At 44.1% G+C, this 18,024-nt stretch overlaps 1 protein-coding gene across 2 annotated transcripts in view; it reads left to right on the top strand.

The window, feature by feature from the left end:
- ACVR1 (activin A receptor type 1) overlaps nucleotides 1-18,024 on the top strand; it is a 134,496-nt gene that overhangs the window by 79,383 nt on the left and 37,089 nt on the right. For both annotated transcript variants that reach the window (XM_057551620.1, XM_057551619.1), the window contains 3 exons: nucleotides 11,258-11,521; nucleotides 13,895-14,106; nucleotides 17,605-17,704. In XM_057551620.1, coding sequence (XP_057407603.1) covers nucleotides 11,258-11,521; nucleotides 13,895-14,106; nucleotides 17,605-17,704 — 576 coding nt within the window. The remainder of the gene's footprint in view (nucleotides 1-11,257; nucleotides 11,522-13,894; nucleotides 14,107-17,604; nucleotides 17,705-18,024) is intronic.

The following is an 18,024-nucleotide window of genomic DNA, read 5'->3' as shown; positions in this document are numbered from 1 at the left end:
AGGGCTTTCTCTAGTTGCGGCAAGTGGGGGCCACTCTTCATCGCGGTGCACGGGCCTCTCACTATCGTGGCCTCTCTTGTTGCGGAGCACAGGCTCCAGACGCGCAGACTCAGTAGCTGTGGCTCACGGGCGTAGTTGCTCCGCGGCATGTGGGATCTTCCCAGACCAGGGCTCGAACCCACGTCCCCTGCATTAGCAGGCAGATTCTCAACCACTGCGCCACCAGGGAAGCCCCCATCTGCTTATATTTTTTATTCAAACGGTGATTTGGAGCAGGGAGTAGCCTCTTTTATTTATTATTTGCTGCATTTGTTTACCTTCTGAATTCTGGTATTTACACTAAGCCAATATAAATGAAAAAAAAAAATCACACCCATTCGGTAAAGCTATAAGGAATAGATAGAGAAAGGAAAAAAAACCCAACAGTCCAGTTTAAACTTTGGCTCCTGTGATGTATGTAATGCTGCAGGATGCCGTGCAGAGTTACACAGTGTTTATCTTTAACATTATGTCCTAGTTCATATGCTTCACGCTGTCAGTTTTGCAAAGGGTTAGGGTAATTTTTGATAATTCAATGGTGTTGCTAATCAGAGTGTCTTCTGAAAGGAAGGCTCTTGGCCATGCATAGGAATCAAGCCTTTCTCAGGAGAGAGACAGAGTCAGACACCATCGTGAGCCGCCTTCTTCCTTTTTACCATGTTTCTCTATGTGGGTTCCCTCAGCTCTCAAGAGCCGCTACCGCAGAGCCATGCTTAGCAGTAACAGGGTGGTGGTGAGCAGCCAACCATGCAAAGTGAGACCTAGGGTGAGAGAGGCCAGGACCTGGTGGTGGTGTTTTCTCTCTAGTGTCTAAGACAGTGCCTGGCATGTATGTGGTGCTCAGTGAATATTTGACAAATGAATGAATAAATAATTATCATAATACAGAAAAGGTAATAAGAGACCCGGGAACTGATCTGGGCTGGGGACAGGGTAAGAAAGCACACCATCCTTTCAAAGAATTTATTCCAAGTTGGGGAAAAGAGAATCAGTGATAAGACAATCTTACATTCTTGCAGTTGATAAATTACCATGAGCGCACGGGGCAGGCACTGGTGACGTCAGCATACCTAGAAGGGGTTTTTGCTGTCAAAGAGTCACAGTCTAGTTGGAGGAGACAAAGGTTACAGCACAGCACTAGGGGTGTCGGCCGGAAGGGCCTTCACGGCACACCAGGCTGGGACTGGGGACAGGCAGGGTTTGGGAGGATGAGCAGGCATTAGACCAGCAAAGGAAGGACTGAGAAGGACTTTTTAGGCAGGGCAAGGGCCAAGCCCAGAGAAGTGGGGGGATACAGGTCACCACCCGGGTGGTCCAGCATGGCCAGAGCAGCCTCCAGAAGGCATTCGGGTTGAGATTTGAGGCCCTACGAGCCTGGCAGGGCCTTGTGCATGAGGCGTTTGTCTTCGATCCTGAGGGCAGTGAGAGCTATTGAAAGATTAATTAGACGCACTTTGTGTGCCTTGGAAGAATTTTGTGGTAGAAGTGGATCGCAGGCTACAGCAAGATTAGAGGTGAAGGGACGGGAAAAACTAGTCCTCCTGCAGGGTCGGGGCAGACAGGCCCACATGCTGCCTTTTCAAAGGCATCCCAACTATAGCAACTTGATGGTGGCCAACAAAACAAAAACAAAACAAAAACAAAACCCTTAGTTCCAAGAGAAGACCTTTGTTGCAGGTAGCTCACAAATAAAAACAGCAGCAGCGAACGACAATAATCCAATACTAATTTCCGTTATGAAAACAGAAGGCTGAGCTGCTGACTTTCCTAGCAACTTTTGCAAGACATTTAAATCCCTCTAGCTGGTCCTTTGTTCCTGTGTTGCCATGGAGTGTCAATAAGCCCAGCTCAGAATAACCCAGGCAGTGACATGAGAGGTGCAGCTTGCTCGCTGGCATGGTGGCAGGCCAGGTTGCGCTGTTTTCATTGCCCCCGTCCTGGGAAGAGGACTGGGCAGCTGGTTGCCCGGGCAGCTGTGAAAGGTGCATGTCTCCTGGCTGCCCGGAGTTTGAAAGGCAACCAAAACTTGCCTGCCTACTGAGCATGTGCAGCTCGCATCTGAGCAGATAGCAACTGAAAATAGCCCACTGCACACCTGTCCCTTGTAGACCAGCCCCTGGCCGACGGCCATTTGGGACAGTGTGGGCTCCCTGGGTGGATAGGTGAGGGGCTGAGCGGATCTCAGGGGTTCTTAGGAAGATCCTGGGAACTTTGGCCCTGGCGTAAAAGGAAACGAAAAAGCAGCAGGCTCCTCTGAGCAGTTCCACTGGGCACTTCTGTGGTTAGCCGGTGGCCACCGTGCTTGCATATGCGCAGTATGTGCTGAAGAGGCCATACCGTTCTCTGTGCTCAGCCAAACTGGGGTCCGACAAACAGACTGAGAGGTATACGTTTTCTCTTGGAGGGAAAGGCTTTCCTCAAACACTCCTAGACGGTAGCCATCGTGGTGTGCCCTGCCTCAGATTTGGAGAGGGGAGGCGTTGAGTTAAAACTATTTTGTTTGATTTTCTACCTGCTCTCTAATCCCCAGTGACTGTCAGTAGATCACTTCCACAAGGTGCCTCTTTGCTAGATCATTCTTTCTCAGCAGTCCAAATGTGGGCACAGAACAGAATCAACATGTTAGGAGCTGTCTGTTTCCCTTTGGGACTCTTTCCACGTCCTTCCGGGCTTTCATCTCTGCTGCGGGCTTGCCATCGTTGGGCAGGCTTGGCACACCGATGTGGATGGAAGCAGGCTCTGGAAGGAAGTACTTCTGAAATGACTGGTGGTACTCAAGCTACTATTTAAAAGTGACCCTTCTTAGAGTCTTGGGTTATCTTTAGGCCGTCAGTGCTCTGCAGCCACAGGAGCCAAAAGGGAGTCTGTGGAAACTCTGGCCTGTTGCTCTCGCCTCGCTTTGTGTTTAGATTTCTTGCCCCTCAGCCAGTGGCCTCGTGACACGTCTCAGATTTAGCTGCCTTTCTTCTGCCAAGGTCCAAGATTATTGTGGAAGCTGGGAATGGTGTGCTGAGCCACAGAGACTGGGGCGTGGGGGGAGGGCATGTGTGTTTAAAAAGCCAGTTCTGGTTCACAGCATTCTGAAGAAAGTCTTTCTGTTTCTACCTTGAGTGTAGGCACCCGGAGCCTTTCTGTGGGCTCCGGGGTGAAAAAGAATAAGCTCAAAATGACCTGCACTCAACTGTCTTATGGTGACTGTAGGATCTTTAGTCTCGGATGAGGAAGCCAATCTTAAGTGTGTTGAATTTGGGAGTTAATGAATTCTTGTGAACCATATTAATTAGACTGATGGGGTAAAGAAGATAGGCAAGACAAAGATCAAGTTATAAAGGCTGGAATACAGATGCACAAGGCATGTATTCATGGGACTGAAGACATGGGATTCCTTCTTTCTTTGACCTTTCATGGAGATGTGGACCCAGTAGGGCCTTGGGACATGACTGGGAAATTGGGAGATAGGGAAGCAGCAATATCAGAGGCTTGGGCTCTGCCCTAGTTTTTCACCCTTGGATATCTTGATCTCTTTGGCTTCATTTGGGCTGGAAAGAAAATAGTCTAGAAATTACCTTGTTCCCTCTGCGCTCTTCTCTGGGATGGGGTAGGGTAGGGAGCTAGAGAGGAAGAATTTAGCTGAATTTAACTAATTCTAGACGTTTTCGCCTTGAGCTCTGGGTTCCACGATGCCTAGAGGCTGGCATTCTAAGGCTGTTGTTAACAAATTGGAGCTGTGCCCATCTTTTGAAGGGTTTATCTCTGTGATTTGAAAGCTTCCGGAAAGGGTGTGCGGATGTGGTGGCGGCTGGCGGAGGGTAAGCAGAGCAAAGGTTGGCAGCCTTGGAGGTTCTGTCCCTGATTCCCAGAGAAAAAGGTCGCGCAGGGCAGTGGAGGAGAAACAGAAGTGCGAGCTGGGCCTTCTCTGCTGTGCGTTCCCGTGTAGAGCCCTCGTTTAGGGTGTCCTGTGAAACCAGAATTTTCAGTGCAGAGCCTGGGTAGGAAACCCTTGCTGGGGCAGGTGTGCACTCCCCGGATACCCCGGGAGGAGGCGGAGACAACCAGAAAGAGTCAGGAACACCTTTTCCCACACTGTGATCGGAGCTTCTAGCCTCAGACATGCTGTAGATTGGTACCACATCACTGGCTCTCCTGAATCTGAACAAGGCATGACTTCTCTGAAATGTTTATACTTCCTCAGCTTTCTTCCCCTTCTTCAGTCTGTGGTCCTCTCTGTTACTCTCCCAACAAGTAGAGCTTCACTCAGATGCAAGAATTGTCACTACTATGTGGGGTGGGCTGCGGTGGGGTGCTTTTCATTAGGCCTCGTAATCATCTGTTTCTCTGAAGCGACGATTCAAGAAGTTTGAAGACAAAATGAAGAAAGGGGTCCTTATGTCCCCCCTGATGAAGGAGTCGCTTCACAGACATGGCACATGTGTTAAAGCTACGTCTTTGCTATGTTCAGGGAGTCATAAAAAGCATGGAAGAGAGAGAGCCGCCTCGTCTTACGTCATACCCCACAGTGCTCTTTAACTTGTTAGTCATTTAAACACAGACTGAGTTTTTGGCTTTGAAATAGAAGGTGAGGCTGCTGCAATCGGCTTAACTTACAGGGATTATTTCAGAGACCAGGAGTCAGCCCAGCCACAAAATAAACAGATGGAATTCTTTTTTTTTTTTTTCCCCCCCTCTCAGCTTCAGCAGTTCAAATGCAGGGTGACTTAGGAATCCTTATCACCTTCAGCAAAGCAAGAAGGGGAAAATGATGTAATTCACTCTTCCTCACTCCCTGCTGAAAATGCCATTGTTTTCACTGATAGGAGAAAAAGGGCAGCAGAGACCAGGGGTCTCTTTTTCCCTGCTGAGCAGGCAAGTCCTGCAGGACCTCCCTAAACTGGCTGAAGCCAAGGCGCTCGTTGTGTTTTGGTCATCCTCATCACCGTAGAATCCTAGTAGCCAGAAGTCCTCAAATCAGCCATCCAAGGAAGGACCTCCCATAAAAGCCTTGCTGTTCTATTGCTGTATTAAATTATGCCTTGTTTTTGGAACTCTTGCATTTTACCTCTTTCTTCCAACACACAAACAAGCAAACACAAAACCTACCACACCACAGAAAGTACTAATTTTCCACACTTGTAAGCCCGAGGAGGTGAGCAGGTGTGACGCTGTGGCGAGCTCCTGTAGGGAGAAGGGGTTTGCACAGACACGCTGGCTCGGTGACTAAGCCTTGCCTGACGATCTCTGCTGACGTTTAAAGACTTTATAGGCTCAGTCTTCTCTGAAAACCAGCATCATGTCTCTTCCCACCTCTAAATCCTGTCTGTGAAGAGAAAATTCATTCTGAAACAAACGCTCATCAGGCTTGTCCTCCTGCCAAGTGCTGAGGCGGCGGTGGGGAGCATAACAGGCTCAGTGAGCAAAGCAGGCTCAGTCCCTCCCCTCACGGGGCTCACAGTCTGCAGGGAAGACTCGGGCGGCCAGCAGCCGTGCAGACACACGTATGTGAGCGCAGACAGGCGGCTCCTGCTTTACGTTTGGGTGTGTGAACAAACGCTTCCCTGAGGAGGTAACAGGTGAGGTGAGATCTGAGGGGAAGATGGGCACTCACTGGGTGGATGGGGGCGTCGGCAGGGAGGGAGCCGGCATCCCACGTGGAGGGAATGCCACACCTAACAGACCTGAGCTCCTGAAGCAGGAGGAGCCCTTCCCAGAACTGAGGGGATCTGAGGGGAAGCTGAAGAGGCAGAAAGCAGGTCAACCAGGGCTTTTGCAGGCCGGGGTGACCACTGTGTGTCCCTTTTTTTTTTTTTTTTGGCAGCTTGCGCAGCTTGAGGGATCTTACTCCCCTGACCAGGGATTGAACCTGGGCCACGGCAGTGAAAGCATCGAGTCCTAACCACTGGACTGTCAGGGAATTCTCTGTATCTCCTTTTTTAGGGTCATGGAATCAAGCTTGTTCATCTGAGTGGGGGTGAGTCTGGTCAGCTCAGTGGGGGAACACTGGAGGAAGAACACATCTGGAGTGGAGGCATCATGAGTTCAAAATCGTGGAAACCCTACCGTCATTTTTTGTTGTCATTATTCTAATTTGTATGTGATCCTATTCAAATGCCTCTATTCTCTCTCTTAACTCCTGGAACATATTTGCTTCTTGGCTTTTACAGCTTTACCAAGTATCAATTTCTCTGATCAGGAAAAAAAAAAAAATTTGGTTTCTCCAAGTGGATGTTTTATTATAATGAGAGCATTTAGGTACTTGGGTGTCTTTTATTTCTGGGCGTATAGCCTGCCTTCTTGCCAGGCCATCAAATGCCCTTCACTAGGCATTCCGGACAGACCTTTGTGTTTCCGTCTTAGGAGCAGGCTTGCTGGCAGTGATACCTGGCATTGCAAAATCCTTCCGTAAGCCTTTGTTTAATGCCAGAGATCTCAGATGCTTTCAGATTCTGGAGAGGTGCCACACTGCACTCTCGGATTAGGAGCTGATGGAAGGACTCCCATATCTATGAGCCTAATATAAGCTGTCATTTCAAATGAATGAATCGTTTATGCTGTTGGAAAGAGTCCAGGGATGTTTGGGGTTCCTTTTTTAGCCTGTAAAGTTCTGAGCTATTGGACTTTTATAGCAGTAGTCTAATAACTGCCTATTATTTGTGCTGCTTTGAGTTGAGCCTACAAGAGATTCAGCCTGTTTCTTTTGCTGACTCCTGGGATCACGGCTACAGGCTGGTTGACTTGGACCATTTTCTCATTTGTCTTTTCTGTCAAGGACTTTAGTGGGAAACATGGGGTTTTGTTCACCATCTAGAATGATAATCAGTTTAGATGCCTTAGAGTATTCTGGAGCGTACGACTGGGCAGGTGGGCGGGAGAGCATGGAGAGCCGTTTGTAGCTTGCGCCCAGATTGCTCCAGTCCCACTTAAGACATCAATGCGGGTACGTTTACTACGAGGCATGAGATTATCCCAAACTGTGGACAGTCTTAAAAAGTCCTCGATGCTCTTTGCTCTGCCTCTTCCTCTGCCAGTTTAGGATTAGGCTGTGAGGGTAGGGGTGTCCAGATGGTGAGCGTGTGAGTATCGCCCAGAACAAGAAAAATCTTTTAAAAGTTTTGGCTGCGGTGAACCCCTGGGATTCCGAGCCTGTACCTCTGGCTGCAGAGCCAGCCCTGGCTCCTTCCAGGTGGTGCCGAGGACTCCCTGCTGCTCTCAGCCAAAGGCGGGCTGCGAGTGTGTTCACACGGGCCTGGTTCTGGGGTTGCAGAGGGCACAGGGTGCCAGCCAGGCCACTGAGTACTGCCGGGAGGTGCCTTTAGAACAGACAGTGTGGGTGAGCTCCGCACACAGGGAATACCTCTGGCTTGATGTTTCAGTTACTGCATTATTTAAATGAGTGTCAATTAGGTAGAGTAGACTGGCTGCCTTCTGCCAGGGCACTTCCTAGTTATTAGCACAGGCAAGTGTAAAATGCTTCATATCAGATGCGGTGCTTCCTGGCTGGACTGTTGAAAATCAGTCACAGAAGGTGATTATCCTTCCTCGGCGTTCCCTGATGTGTAGAGTATTTATATCCTGGTCTGAGAGATTAGAGGTCCACAGACCCTTGCTTGGGGCCCTAAAAAAGCTTTGTGATAATTCTCACACCTCCCCGACCCACCAGGCTACCCCAAATAAGATATCACAGGCCCACACATGCTATGGTTATTCCTAAATTTTAACAAGACCAAAACAGTGCGTCATAGGCATTTGGGGGGCCTGCCGTGTTCCTTAGACTTGTGGATATTAAGATCTGAAAATGTTACTACCTTGCTTTTAACCTGCTTTGTTGAATTAGTAATCCTAGCTTAGAAAATCCTTTTGGCATCTCTTCGACTAATCCACTCTGTCGGATGAAATTGCCAAAGTGGCGTTTAACTGAAGTGTGTGCGTATGTGCAGACATGTGCATGGGTGTATGGGGTCATTCTCGTGAATTTAGGGTCTTCATTTATATCTGGCTGTATATAAAAGAATTGATGCACGAAGGGCTCTGCTAATCAGTTATATGGGAATATACAAATTCAAGAAGATTAAATGTTGGTGAAAAGCAAAATAGGAAGCGAAGTTGTTGAAGGTTTTGTACTTTCCCGTTTGCTAACTGCTGAACTGGGCTTATGGTCCCTCCATAGCAGGGATTGAGTTAATTATTACATATTATTGAGCTGTCTTTCTTCCTCTTTTCCCCTTTTTCCTGATTGTGGTGGGGAAGATATGAAAACCTTGGTTTTCGACTTAGTTTAGGACCCCACAGGATGAGATCTGATTAAGATCTATACCTCGTTATGCCTGGATGCGCTGCAGAGTTGCCTGTAGTGGGTTGAATCTTACTAAAGATGGTATTTACTTGAGGCTGCTCAATTCTGGCAAAATTCTCTAGGCTACAGTTTAAACATCTGTCAGACAGTCCCCACATCCTTTCAAAAGCTAGAGACCTTGGAAAGGCAGTAGGCCTCTTGCACCTGTGCACCTAGAGTTCAGTTTGGGCTGGAGCTTTAAGAGCAGAGTTCACTCTGAGGGCACACCAGGGAAATTATTATTGTTGTTATTTTATTTTTTTTAATTGACAATTTTTTATTTGAACCACAGAGTGTCATTAATTCTTTGGTACCCTGGACCATCCATTCCCATAGGATCAGTGATGAGTGAACCCTGTATGGTCTACAGTTACTGTTTGCTGTTGTTCCTGGGGGACCGTAGGTGGTGCAGCGAGGGAGTGATTCGTACTCCTCAATTCATTATCAGCCTGTGATCAGCCCCTCTCCTATATTATTCTCACTTTACCCCTTCATCCTAACACTAACCCCACCTCCCCAACCCAGCATCAATAGGTACAACCTCCTTAATGTGTTAAGTATGTATTTTTGGATATCAATGACCTTTAAAAATTACTTAGGGTTTTGAAATACATGTTTGTGTTTCAAATTTACATAAATTGCCTTATTGCCCAGTTTTTTAAAAAAAATTAATTAATTAATTAATTAATTAATTTATGGCTGTGTTGGGTCTTCGTTTCTGTGCGAGGGCTTTCTCTAGTTGCGGCAAGTGGGGGCCAGTCTTCATCGTGGTGCGCGGGCCTCTCACTATCGCGGCCTCTCTTGTTGCGGAGCACAGGCTCCAGATGCGCAGGCTCGGTAATTGTGGCTCACGGGCCTATTGCTCCGCGGCATGTGGGATCTTCCCAGACCAGGGCTCGAACCCGTGTCCCCTGCATTAGCAGGCAGATTCTCAACCACTGTGCCACCAGGGAAGCCCCTGCAGTTTTTGAATATGGTCTTTTTAATTCGCTGCTGTGATCACAAACCAATATGACACCACTAACTCTGCCCCTCACCCCACCCATCCATTTCCCTCCAAAGAATCATCACCTGTTGGGCAGCATAGTTGGCAACTCTCAACCCAGCTTTGTGCCATTTGAGAGTGGCAAGCATGTCTAGACTCCCTAGAAATATTATCTTTCAACTTGCTTTTGGCAAGTGTAAACTTTTTGCTGGATTATGTCAACAGATATATATGTTTCTCATCCTCATAGAAATAGATTGGTGCTGGAATTTCTCTTGGATTTCTCTAGGCAGGGAGAAATAAAGACTGTCCCTTGGCTCATTAAAGTTATTGCTCATTAAAAATGTCTGCGGGCTCTTGATCCTCGGGGGTGAGTCTGGTGACATACATACACTGTCAGCGGCTATTTTGGATTTTCTGCTTTCGGGCATGTCTTTGCTCTTGGATGAGCCCCTTGTGGTTTTCAAAAGACCTAGCAAGTCAATTATAAATAGAAGGCTTGTGTCTGTGTGTCTGCATGCCCTTACTCTGTGGGACAAGGCACCCACATTACAGTGGGCAGTGAACTATTTTTCACTCCTTTGAAGAGGGAAGAAGAAAGATGAAGAATGCTTTTTCTCTTTTTGAGATAACCCACACCTCTACACACACCCACACAAATCTGTGTAAATGAACTTGACATTTTCAAAGACCTTACCTTAAGGTCTCCTCTTGAAAGCACAGCCATCCAACCTGTTATTTTAAGAAAGAAGCAGTTCTCTCACAGACCTGCTACAGAGGGTTCGGGGATTAGAAGGCAGCCTGTCTGTGCTGTAGACCTTCGGAGGGAGTTTTGAAAGCTGACTCTTTATATGAACAGTGCTTTGGTGAAAGTGGTCTCATCAAGCTAATCAGTGGCCTCTAGGACTTGGCTGTTTACATTCTGTCTTCACTTTCCTTCCCCACTGGTGGAAACTGTTGGGACCAGCAAGTCTGAACTAATTATTCTAACAAAGGAGGGGAAAAGAAAGAGTGATTTGAAAGATGAAACTGCAAATGAGTGTTTTCAGAAAGAGGCAATTAGGAGGTCTGGTTAGGTGTGATTCACTGATGATGTATCTTGCACCTTGGACCCACCACCTGTGTGGGCTATTCCTTTGGTCCCACCTGTTACCTTTCTGTTCAAACATTGTTTTATTCCCTTTGTCTTTTTGTGCCCTCACCCTCAATAATTGGTGCCAACTTGTTTCTGCCAGTTGAAAATGTTTAAGCAGTGTTTAATCTCGTAATTAATGTAAAAACTTAAGTGTTCTACTACTGAAAAATTAATCTAGACGTTTAGCTGAAAATATTGATAATATGGATATGTAAGTATAGACTGTGCATCCTTGTGAACTCTTACTATACTGATGTATCTCTGAAGCAGACAGGTGACAGCAGCAATGTCAGCAATCCTGTATTAGTAGTTGATGGAGGTTCGTGTGGAGCTACGGGAGCTGGTATTAACAGCTGCCATATATTTAGGAGCCTTTTTTTAAAACACAAAATAAAGGTGATGAGCATTATGTTCTGGTAAAACATTTTATTTTGGTTCAAGAATCGGGATGTGAGAGCCCATCAGACCAGAGATACCATGAAAACCACAGTGGGAGAAGTTCATTTTCAGAAACCTGTGGACAGATGATAACCATTCTTTGTACCCAGCTTATATAAACACATTCATATCTTGAGAAGTGATTATTATTTGGTGGTTGGTCAGCTGAGAGTTACAAGATAACAGAAATATGGAAATCATGGCCAGTGGTGATACTTCACCTGACTTTGGTTAACGTGTTTGTAATGGTCTTGGAGAGACTGTATCTTTCCCCCAGTGGGGTTAAAACCCATGCGGTGATTTTTTTGTTTTCCTTCCTCTCTTCCCTTTGCAGATGAGAAGCCCAAGGTTAACCCCAGACTTTACATGTGTGTGTGTGAAGGCCTCTCCTGTGGAAATGAGGACCACTGTGAAGGCCAGCAGTGCTTTTCCTCGCTGAGCATAAACGATGGCTTCCACATCTACCAGAAAGGCTGCTTCCAGGTCTATGAGCAGGGGAAGATGACCTGTAAGACCCCGCCGTCACCTGGCCAAGCTGTGGAGTGCTGCCAAGGGGACTGGTGTAACAGGAACATCACGGCCCAGCTGCCCACTAAAGGTTCTCGTGGACTTCTCTATTTCTAGATCAAGGGTTTTTGCTAGTATTGTCCTGATTCTGTGTGGGTTAAAGATGTAAGTAGCCACAAGGCTTTCCTCCTGCTCTTCCAACAGTGGGTGACAAGGGAGGTCCCTCTGGTGAGGAGGAGAAAGGCGTGGCCTTTTGGAATCTACAAGGAGGATGGATGTTTTCGGGAAAGTGAGCAAGGTGATGTCTACCTTGGGGGTGGCTTGGCTGACCAGATCTCTCTTGGTGGTCATGAGCAGGTGAACAGCTCCTGACATCCTTTTCTGAAAGGAGCTGTGATGTCATAGTTTCTGAAACAGTTCTGCTTCATAAATGCTCATCTCTATGTTGAGCGTGTAGGGAGGAAAGTGGAACATAAGACTCTGATGTCTGAGTGGAATACCTTTCCTTCTTTACAAGGAAGGAGACAACCTGAATCTGATGCCCAGCAATCTGTCACCGAAACTCGAAGCTGGGTGAGATTTCACATCAACCTTGTAGTTTATGTGGAATCTTCTCCGTATTATAGTCAATATGGATTTCAGTCCTCCTCTGAAACTGTTTCCTCATAAAATGAGCCCTAAATTGCTATCTCAGAGTCCCTACAAACATAAATGTACCTTGGTCTTTGTAGACTCAGTCCAAGCCAAATTTACTCTCTTAATATATAGTACAGTTTTTTTTAAATCATAATTTTTTTTTAATGATGAAAGCTTTTATTTATTTATTTATTTTTTGTCTGTGTTGGGTCTTTGTTTCTGTGCGAGGGCTTTCTCTAGTTGTGGCAAGCGGGGGCCACTCTTCATCGCGGTGCGCGGGCCTCTCACTATCGCGGCCTCTCTTGTTGCGGAGCACAGGCTCCAGTCGCGCAGGCTGCATTTTTAATAGACATACTTAATCAATTTTGCACTCACAAAAGAAGAAATAAACGGTAGGAGAGGCTACTAAGAGCGTCCATGGCCAGAAATGTTAGCCAGAAAGGGAGGAGACAGAAAAATGTAAAATACTGATACAAGATCATGTTACATAATTTTTGAAGTTATGGTGAGGACCTTAAAGTATATAGAAAAGGTTAAAGTCTGATAAGCAAATAGGGTTCAATAATAAAAGAAATTTTTTAATAAAAAGAGATGTTTTTATAAGCGAGATCAAGTATTTAATGGTTAAACCTAGAAGGGTACTTGATGGGATAAATTCTTAAACCTTGTGAGTTAAATTGCTATTAATAGAGTGGATGGACCATGAAGAAATGTCTGCATTTACGTAAAAATTATATCTACAGTATGAAAAGTTTCTAATCTGCAGAACACTCTGCCAGATTAGAGTTGTAACACAGAGTTTATTAAGGAATTTCTGATTTAATTAAGGAGGCACAATACTCATAATTTAATGCTGTACATAATTAGCTTTATACTTTATCATACAAGTGACATGTGCCAAGTTGTTGATTAATTTGGATTTGGAAAGTTAAAAGAAATTTATAAAGGAAGTTTGGCTTGAGATTGGATGGCTGAAGAGGCCAGGGACGTGGAAAGAGTAAGGTATACATGGGGAAGAACAGGGCTTGGTGACGTGATGTCAGGAAAGGGTCTGAAATTCAGAGGTGATTATTGCCTTGGGATCTTTTAATTATGGACCTTCACTATGCAACTGAGAAACTTTGATTTAACTCACTAGGCAAAGTGAATATTTGCTCGAGTGACATGTAAGTATTCGAGTGAATGCACAAATGTTTGAAAGGGTATGTAATAATGTCTGAGCCAGAGAGTGAATGAGTGATTAGGTGAGTGAGTGAATCAATGATAGAACGTTTTGAGTGAGTGAATGAATGTTGAATAAGCGAGTTAGAGAACAGGTGAATGAATAGGTTCCTAGGCAGAAATCATGATGTAAAAATAGCAATGAGAATTCAGCAGTAGACATCCAAGATACATTGAAGAGAGAGACCACAGATTGGATAATTTGGTCTTAACTCAGATAGCACTTTCTCATAGGAATATTACAGCATAGTGTCTGTCTGTAAGGGTTTGATGGTAAAACATCCTTACAGATCAAATCCAGGTTAATAAGGATAGTATCAGAGATTTGTATAGTACTTTATATTTTAAAAACACTTTTCACATAGATGCATTAATAAATTGGTTCTCAGTGGAATTTTTTCAAACTCCTATTGTGTCTAAATGAATAATGGTTAAATGACTGGGCCGTTGGCCAGGTATTAGGAAGTCTTTTAGTTTCAACACTTTGTGACTTGTGAGACTGTGTGGTCAGGATCAGGAGCGAGCTACTTGTTAGGCATTGGTTATGCTAAATAATAAGTAAACAATGATCCTTACAGCCAATTACCCTTCTCTCTCCCATCTCCAGGGAAGTCCTTTCCTGGAACACAGAATTTCCACTTGGAGGTTGGCCTCATCATTCTGTCTGTAGTGTTTGCAGTCTGCCTTCTAGCCTGCCTGCTGGGAGTTGCTCTCCGAAAATTTAAAAGGCGCAACCAAGAACGCCTCAACCCCAGAGATGTGGAGTATGGTACCATCGAAGGGCTCATCACCACCAATGTCGGAGACAGCACGTTAGCGGTGAGTTTGTGGCCCCAGGGGACCCCAAGCATAACAAAGATGGCTGAAGATGCTTTCTTATTTCAAGCACGAAATGCTAACCGGTAACTGGTGACGGGACAGTGAGTGCACACGTGCTGCTGGTCACTTACGTCTTAAGCAAGTATATGCTCCCCTGTGTGAGTTTAGTCTCCCCTACGTGAGAACATTTATTTTAGACAGACATTTACATTAAATGAGAGAGTGGATTTATTTTAGTCGATCCTTGGTAGTTATTTTTCTTTTGGGAGTAAGGGGACAGGGACAGACAACGGTTGCCTATAATTTTGATGGTGGGGGAGGGCTTGGAATTTACGGTACTCAGTTACTCTATTTTTAACCAGTAAAAGCCCTTTCAAAAAAAAGCACCTTTTGCTTAATATTAAAAATCACTTTCCCTTCTAGATTATTTCAGCACCCTGTAATTTAAGACTTTTAAAACCTGACATCCAAAAAAGCAGCTATTAAATTTTTCGTGCTCCTGTGCCGCCCCCTTGTGGACTGCACTCATTTGGTTAAACCAGTGCTGTCCAATAGCAATAGATGCACGTGCAGCACATCTGTAATTTAAAATGTTCTAGTAGCCATCTTAAAAAACGTTAAAAAAAACCTCACAGGTGATATTAATTTTAAGAATATACTTAACCTAACATATATGATTATCATTTCAACATATAATTAAAGAATTATTAATGAGATATTTTGCATCTTTTTTTTTAAACTAAATTTTCAAAATCTGTGTATTTTATACGTACAGCGCATATCGGTTCAGATCAGCCACATTTCACTGTCTCAGGGTCAGCGTGTGGCTAGCAGCTACCCTAGCACAGGGTTTGGAACCATTGTATTTGTATGTTTCAAAGTTACTCTTTTGCACATTTTAAAATGATGAAATCGCATTAAAAAGCGACTGTCTTCCTTTTTTCACTTTTTAAAATTGTTTGTCAAGTGTTAATTTTAAAGCACCTTTAAACTTTTAAGTGAGAAAAGGGATTGCATGCTACTGAATAGGTTACCATCAAGTGCCGAAAGGAAAAGTAATAACTTTCTATAGGGGTACTGTGCTGAGTAGGATGCCCCCCTTAAAAAAGGTGAAGATTTGTGTTAGAAAGATGTTAAAGTCATGCCAGTACTAAATCGAGACTCTCCTTGTCGTTGACTGATGAATTGAAAGATGGCCAAGGTGGTAGCTTTTAATGTGATTCAGTGTTATTAAGATCATCTGTATTAAGTCTTGTTGTGCTAGATGACAAACTTAAAAGTGTCTGGGAGTTCTGCAGTTAAGCCTTTTTGCTGAAGAAGACTTGCCCTCACCAGTCTTTGTAGCTCAGGTGCTACACCTGGACTACTGCCCTTGGCGAGTTATTAAAACATTTGATGGTGGCTGATACAGGCTGGGGAATATCCCATCCTACTGCCTTCCCCGTCACTGGACCACAGTCAAGCGTACTTTTTTGTATGAAAAAAAGGGGGAAGGAACCTTGTTTAGCTTCCTTTTACCTACCTATTTAATTGTGCTACAGTGAAACTGGGAAAAGAGGAGATAAGGACATTTTATTCAAAAAGTAGAAAAATATAGTTTTTCTTTAGAAGTGTACTTAGAAGTTTGTTTCAAGTTTTAAGGCAAATTAAATGAGTTCATTGAGTTAGGAGCAAGGACAATACAAGGCTGAATCTTGACAAAACTTTAGCAGTAGTCAGAACTTTGTTCCTCAGAACTGCTAACATAACTAATCACATTGGGCACTGATAGGAATCTCTAGTGTAAATTATTATTTAAATGGCTTCTATAATTTTGAAAGCAGAATGCTTTCAAATATGCTAAAATAGTCTTCTCAACTCAACCGTTTTAGATGACAGTATATCACGATATAATGACACAGTAAACAACACTGTTTAAAACAAGTTGTCATTATTGGTCTACAAGCTTGCTTATTTAAGTGATATTCTCATTTATATGACTCAGCAATGCGTACCTTACTAAACAGCTCTCCTACACTGAAAAAGAAGTCTTGGGATCCAAGAGTTGAAGTAGATGTTTGTTAGTCTTTGGTCGATTCCCCTTCACCCCCGCCCTGAAGTCTATGAACTAGGTTTAGAACCAGGATTGTATATTATGAAAAAACAACACATTTGTTTTATAGTAATTTCAGAATTATTCTCTCAAAAAAATTGAATGAATAAAGAGAAAAACGAACAGCAAAAGAGATAGGGAAATGTGAAACTCTACTTCATCTACATTCAGTTTCTTGTTGAATATCCATTTTGCGGCTTTTAAGGATTCTAAATTTCTTCCTTTAGATGTTCAGATTTTGGTAATTTTGCAGATCAACAGTACTTCACAGTGGTGCTCAGAGTAAGTAAGAGACAATGAAACTCAAACAAGGCAATGTATTAATGTAACAGGCCAGCTAAAATGTTTGGGAAAGGACAGCTTTGAGGAGTGTTAGATCAACATTACTGCAACCTTCCCACGATCACCATGGGCACAATATTGTTTATTATAGATAATCCATTCCTGATTCAAAAAGGCTTCTGCTTCTTGGCTTGCACTGAGAGTAAGAAGGGAAAATTTATGAATGAACTAATTGGGAATCTTTTTTGCAGTGTGTTCATTTTTAGAAGTTGATTTGGGGCATGGTTTTATGTTTCAATGAAAGTCATATTTTTTCTCTCTGCTTTGTGGGTAACTGACATCGAGAATGACATACAGTATATGAAATCATGTGTGAGAAACTGTTGAAAATTGTAAAGCACTATAGAATTTAAAGAATCTTTCAATAAAAAAAATTTTTTTTAAAGTAGACAATTATTAACAAAAAAAAGAGAAATGACATAGAGGTGTTAATTTTGTGACTCTTGTTCCCCACCTACCTAGCAACCTCCATCCAGGTAGCCCTCTCTGCTTGAGTGTACCAGTCTGAGGACTCAGATGGCCATTGGAGTCTTTACAAGACAAACAACATTAGAGTCATTTGGTCCTTATTCCTAATTTGTTTGTTCCTTATTAGAGTTCCTTGGCATGCCAACTAAAGTGCATCCTTTGATAGGTATTCTGAGCAGGGCCGAATATGGTCAATGTTGCTCAGCTCTTGGACTTGAAGGCCTTTGATTTTTGCTCCACTTGCTGTTCTAGCTACTGTTTCCCCTTGGGCTCAGCCCTGCATCTTGGACATTTTCATTTACATCTTTGACTTTGTCCACTCAGCTTCTTTCTTTATATATTTTCTTCTACAACTCTGGATACAAGAAAGGACTACGCATCCCTCAGGAAAACCTATCCCATATTAGGGAAAGGGCTAGCTTCTGGTTTTCCTAAGAAATAAAACCAGTTCTTCCTCCAGTGGGGCTTTCCATGCACACGAACAGGCCATGTGTCCAGGACCACTACCTCCGTGCAAGTTACACCCATGTGCACGCTCATACTAACCTGGGAGCAGTTCCTCAATACTTTCTCTTTCTCCTTGTTTTGAACCACAGGATTTATTGGATCATTCGTGTACGTCGGGAAGCGGCTCTGGTCTTCCTTTTCTGGTACAAAGAACGGTAGCCCGTCAGATCACACTGCTGGAGTGTGTTGGTAATTCTTTTTTTTCCCTTTCTTTGCGGGTTATGTGCTGTGGTTCTAGAAGTAGGATGGCCCTTGGAAAATCTGCTTCGTGTTGCCTCTTGCTTGTTAAACGTCAGGAGATGTGAGGTAGCCATGGGGTAGTATGCCTCTAATCTGTGACTTGTGTTGGAGCACTTGAACTTGGTGAAGTTCTTGTCAAAGAACTAGTATCCACTAGGCAGGATACAGAGTGCCCAGCCAAAAGATTTCAGTTTTAAGTAGACCCTTCAGGATGATGGGAATGCTTGAAAATGAACTAACATGGCTGCTCCTGACCATAGGCATTGGGG

This window comes from Balaenoptera acutorostrata, chromosome 8 (genome assembly GCF_949987535.1).
Source record: "Balaenoptera acutorostrata chromosome 8, mBalAcu1.1, whole genome shotgun sequence".
Taxonomy (NCBI): domain Eukaryota; kingdom Metazoa; phylum Chordata; class Mammalia; order Artiodactyla; family Balaenopteridae; genus Balaenoptera; species Balaenoptera acutorostrata.
The sequence above is the reverse complement of the archived record's forward strand: the minus strand, read 5'-3'. Positions and strand labels throughout refer to the sequence as shown.